The sequence below is a fragment of the Lactuca virosa genome, chromosome 5 (assembly GCF_052849685.1).
Source record: "Lactuca virosa cultivar CGN04683 chromosome 5, Lactuca_virosa_CGN04683_v6, whole genome shotgun sequence".
NCBI classification, from domain to species: Eukaryota; Viridiplantae; Streptophyta; class Magnoliopsida; order Asterales; family Asteraceae; genus Lactuca; species Lactuca virosa.
Window position 1 is genome coordinate 205,152,363 of NC_136430.1, and position 4,561 is coordinate 205,156,923.

Consider the following 4,561-nt stretch of genomic DNA (forward strand, 5'->3'; position numbering starts at 1 on the left):
AAAAAGTTGTTTCTATTTTATATAATAAAATCAGTTTATTATCAACTTAAAGACATTGAGAATAATAATTCATAAAAATTGTGTTAACTATTTTTCAGTTTTAAGTTTATTTCATATATTTACAAAAATAAGATTACTTGATATTAATATTTTAATAAATAAAAAATAAACAAATATTATGTTACGACAATGTTTTTTACATATGGCATTTGTTTGTTTCATTTTATAGATTTGATAAGAGGATAAAAATTTATAAAATTTGGTGTTATTGTTTATAAGTTCCAAATAAAAATAAAGCACTTATTTTTTTTAATAATTAACGTTAAATACTAAAAAAAATCCAAATAAATCTTTTTAAACTTGAAGTCGTATATCAATATCTATACCTGTTTTCAAAGCATAAAAATATTAACTTTGACATTTCTGAATTTTCTTTTTGAATAAAATAAAGTCATAAAAGTAAAAATAGGTTCCAAAAAATGTTATTTTCAAAGAAATGTTTTTATATTTTGTAACTGTATATCTATATATACTATTTTTAGAGCATATAAAATAATGTACTTTAACATTTTTTTTTGTTTTTTATTTTATATTAAAGTCCTAAAAAATCAACATTATACATTAATATATAACTTTTTTTTATATCAATGTAAAAAAGATACAAATACTAATATATTTATTTATCTTTCTTGAATAAAATAAAGTCAATATGATCAATGCATATGTATGTATGTATCGTTCTCATGAAACATATGTACTAATGCATATTAAGTTTATTTTATTTTCAAAAAGAGAAACAAACATATCAATATTTATATTTTTTTATTAAATAATATACATATGATAAAACAATATAAAAAAATTGTTTATTAATGCATTATGTTTTTTTTATAAAACTTAATTTTTTATAAAATATCAAAGTTCATAATTTTCTATGGTCTAAGAATATACATCTCCTCTTCCTATTCTAATAAAAGAATAGTTTTATTTTCCTTTTGACATGTGTCACCTTACTAGACCTCTTAATTAATGCATATTTTACTAGTTTATAACCCGTGAGAACCACGTTTATAAAATTAATTAAACTTTTATAGTAAACTCGAAATTATTAATTACTTATTTTAAATAAATTATTAATTAGAAGATTTTTTTTAATTTTATAAAATTATAATCATTGATTTAAATAAATATATAAAATTACATCATTTTATAATTTGTATTAATTTTATTTTAATTTTTATTCTAATGTTATTAATTTAATGTAATTAGAGTGTGAAATTTAAAATTTGAAATTTAAAATAGAAAATCAATAGGTTGACAAGTGGCATACATTAATTAAGTGACATAATAGGGTGACACATGACAAAAAAAATATATGCATTAATTAGGAGGCCTAATATGGTGACACATGTCAAAAGGAGAATAAAACTATTCTTTTATTAGGACAGAGAGAGATTCTTCTTTTGTCATGTGTCACCCTATTATGTATCCTAATTAATATTTGCCACTTGTCAACCTATTGATTATTCATTTTAATTTTAAATTTTAAATTTCCCACTCTATCTACATTAAATTAATAGCCTTAAAATAAAAATTAAAATAAAATTAATACAAATTATAAATTGATATAATTTCACATATTTATTTAAATCAATGAGTATAATTTTATATAACTAAAAAAATCTCTTAATTAATAATTTATTTAAATAATTAATTAATAACTTTGAATTTTACTATAAAAGTTTAATTAATTTTACTATAAAAGTTTAATTAATTTTATGATCGTGGTTCCCACGGGTTATAAACTAGTATGAATATATAGTTAAGTTACAAAGCATAAAAGAATTATTTGCAAATATCATACCTTTTTATTTATTTTTTATTGTTATGGATTTATTTTGTTCCAAAAACATAAAAATGTCCAAATTTATCATTTTTATACTTTTAAAAACAAGTATACATACTGATATATAACTAGAATTTGAAAAAAGCTTTTTTGAAATTTTTTGATTTTTAAAGTTACATGTTAAAAAATTAGTGCTTTTATTTTTATGAAAAATATAGACATATATGCCAAAATTTATCCCCAATAAACAAGCAATCTTATATATATAGTATTTTTCTTTTGTCAAATCAACTTTCTACCAACTTATCAAACACAAAACTTATTAACTTAAACTCTTTTCAATCAATGAACATTTTAAAAAACTTTTATTTTCTATAATTAAATAATTTATCCTCGTTTATGAAGAATATATTATAAAACCACCTCATCTAAATTTGTTATGTTTTATACATGTCAGTTTTTTAAAATAAAATATTACACGACAAAATAATTTAACTAAAATAACATTATAATACAGAAATTCTTATGTATATGGTTATATTACATATATAGTTATAAAAAAGACACCAAAAATTTTAAATTATAATTAAAAATATAATATTTAATATCAAACAATAAAATGAAATATTATTGTATCATTGAATAAAGATGAAGTTAGTTGTATAACTCAAAAAAAAAAAAAAAAACATTCACTTGATATTGAATCGTTGAATTATTCGATTAAAAAGTATATTTATATAAATATTGGACCTTACCATCAACATCCTATCAAGAGATGATGCTAATTTGCTAACATTTTATTGCAAACCAGTCGATTGTGTAGAACAAAAAATAGCTACATGGGGCCTAACAGAATAGCAAGCCTCAACTTATCATGTGTACTTTTTGTAGTCTTATAATGATTTCAATGAACCATAAAACAACAATAATGAAAAAGAAATCAAGAAAGACTCGACCAAACAAATAATCCAAATTGTTCTGGGCTTGTAACCAATTACAAAATAGAATTAGAAGGAAAATGAAAATGGCATGTAAGAAAGAACTAACTCAAGTTACTAATAGTAAATAAGATACAGTGAGGAAACATGCAAGCAAATGACAGAGTTGGACTAGAAATAAATTTGAAACAGGATAAACCAAAAGCACCCAACAACCTCTAAAATAAGAATACAAATTGAATCTTAAGCACAAATAGAAGCATACCAATCTTAAAAAACCACCATGTTAACTTCTCTACTGAGATTGATTTTTACCTCTTTTTTTTTAAAGATCGAACCTTGTTCTCTCACTTTGCCATCATCACCTTCACGAATTCCTCATAGTTGATCTGGCCATCACCATCCACATCAGCCTCACGGATCATTTCATCAACTTCCTCATCAGTCAGCTTCTCACCAAGATTTGTCATAACATGGCGAAGCTCAGCTGCAGAAATGAAGCCATTTTGATCCTTGTCAAACACCCGGAAAGCCTCCTTCAGTTCTTCTTCAGAGTCTGTGTCCTTCATCTTTCTTGCCATCAGGTTCAGGAACTCAGGGAAATCAATGGTCCCATTCCCATCAGCATCAACCTCATTGATCATGTCCTGAAGCTCAGCTTCTGTTGGATTTTGTCCTAGAGATCTCATAACGGTTCCAAGCTCCTTAGTAGTGATACAACCTGCATCAATGGCAATAAATCATCACTACAATGGAAATAACAAAGCGAGAAAGAATTTAACACAAACTGATGCCTACAGATCTAAGCACATTCCATCAATAAAGTAGATATGTGATCTTATAATACAGCTTTAAAACAATGCTTTCATCTATTGATTGAGATCCGGCTACAGACGAAAGAAATCTCAACAAATCGTAGTCCACAAAACGAACGAAACTGATCCAAGTGCGAGCTCTTATTGGTCTTTGATTTTTTACTGAAACCATAACAATCCCTAACTCGCCCAATTGCATTTTAGGCGTATCGAAATCGCCAATCAGAGATCAGATCTGGTATGAGGAGAAAAATTGTGTGCAATATTGTGGTTCATGAACCGCTTGTTCGTGTGAAATACGTTAATTCATAAGAAACAAATACGTAAATGGAGAAATCGGAAGAAAGAGCAAAACAATATCGAAAGAGAGGGAGCTGACCATCTCCGTCCTTATCGAATAGGCTAAAAGCTTCCTTGAATTCGGAGATCTGATCATCGGTAAGCTGATCCGCCATTGCTTTACAACACAGGAGGAAGGGAAGATGAAAAATCGTGGTAAGATCGAGGGGGTGGTGTTACAACTCAGGGACTGCGTTTACGGGGTGATTTTTATATATACAAGTGCAAGGCGATTGTTTGCCACTTTGCCTAGTCCCACCTTTTTACCATCGTACCCTTCTTTGTGAATTATTTGGGAATTGGGATGTAAGTTGTGAGGTTATATTTGACTCGATATCATATTAGTATTAGTATTAGTAGTATAGTTACACTTTTAAGTATTAATTAATTAAGCTGGATTTTGATGATTATATTGATAAAAATAATATATCGTTGTATTTGTTGATAGATAAATATAAAATGTCGGTACCACTAAGTAACTTTAATATATATTGTTGAATGAAAACGTATTATATAGGACCAAAGTCATACGTAGAAAACATACATAAAAATAAACACGTAAACATAAAGTGAAAGAGTTATATTCAATTGAAGTAGGAATGGAAAAAGGGAAAGCTGGAATG

The 4,561-nt window shown here is 25.9% G+C and overlaps 1 protein-coding gene across 1 annotated transcript; it reads right to left on the reverse strand.

Annotated features, from left to right (window-relative positions):
• Positions 1–2,878: 2,878 nt before the first annotated feature.
• On the reverse strand, positions 2,879–4,144 carry LOC145114812 (calmodulin-7). Its single transcript, XM_079050893.1, has 2 exons — positions 3,979–4,144; positions 2,879–3,505 (listed from the first exon to the last, which is right to left on the reverse strand). Exons 1-2 carry the CDS (start codon positions 4,052–4,054, stop codon positions 3,132–3,134), a joined length of 450 nt encoding a protein of 149 aa, XP_078907019.1. The 5' UTR covers positions 4,055–4,144; the 3' UTR covers positions 2,879–3,131.
• Between the last annotated feature and the right edge of the window lie 417 nt (positions 4,145–4,561).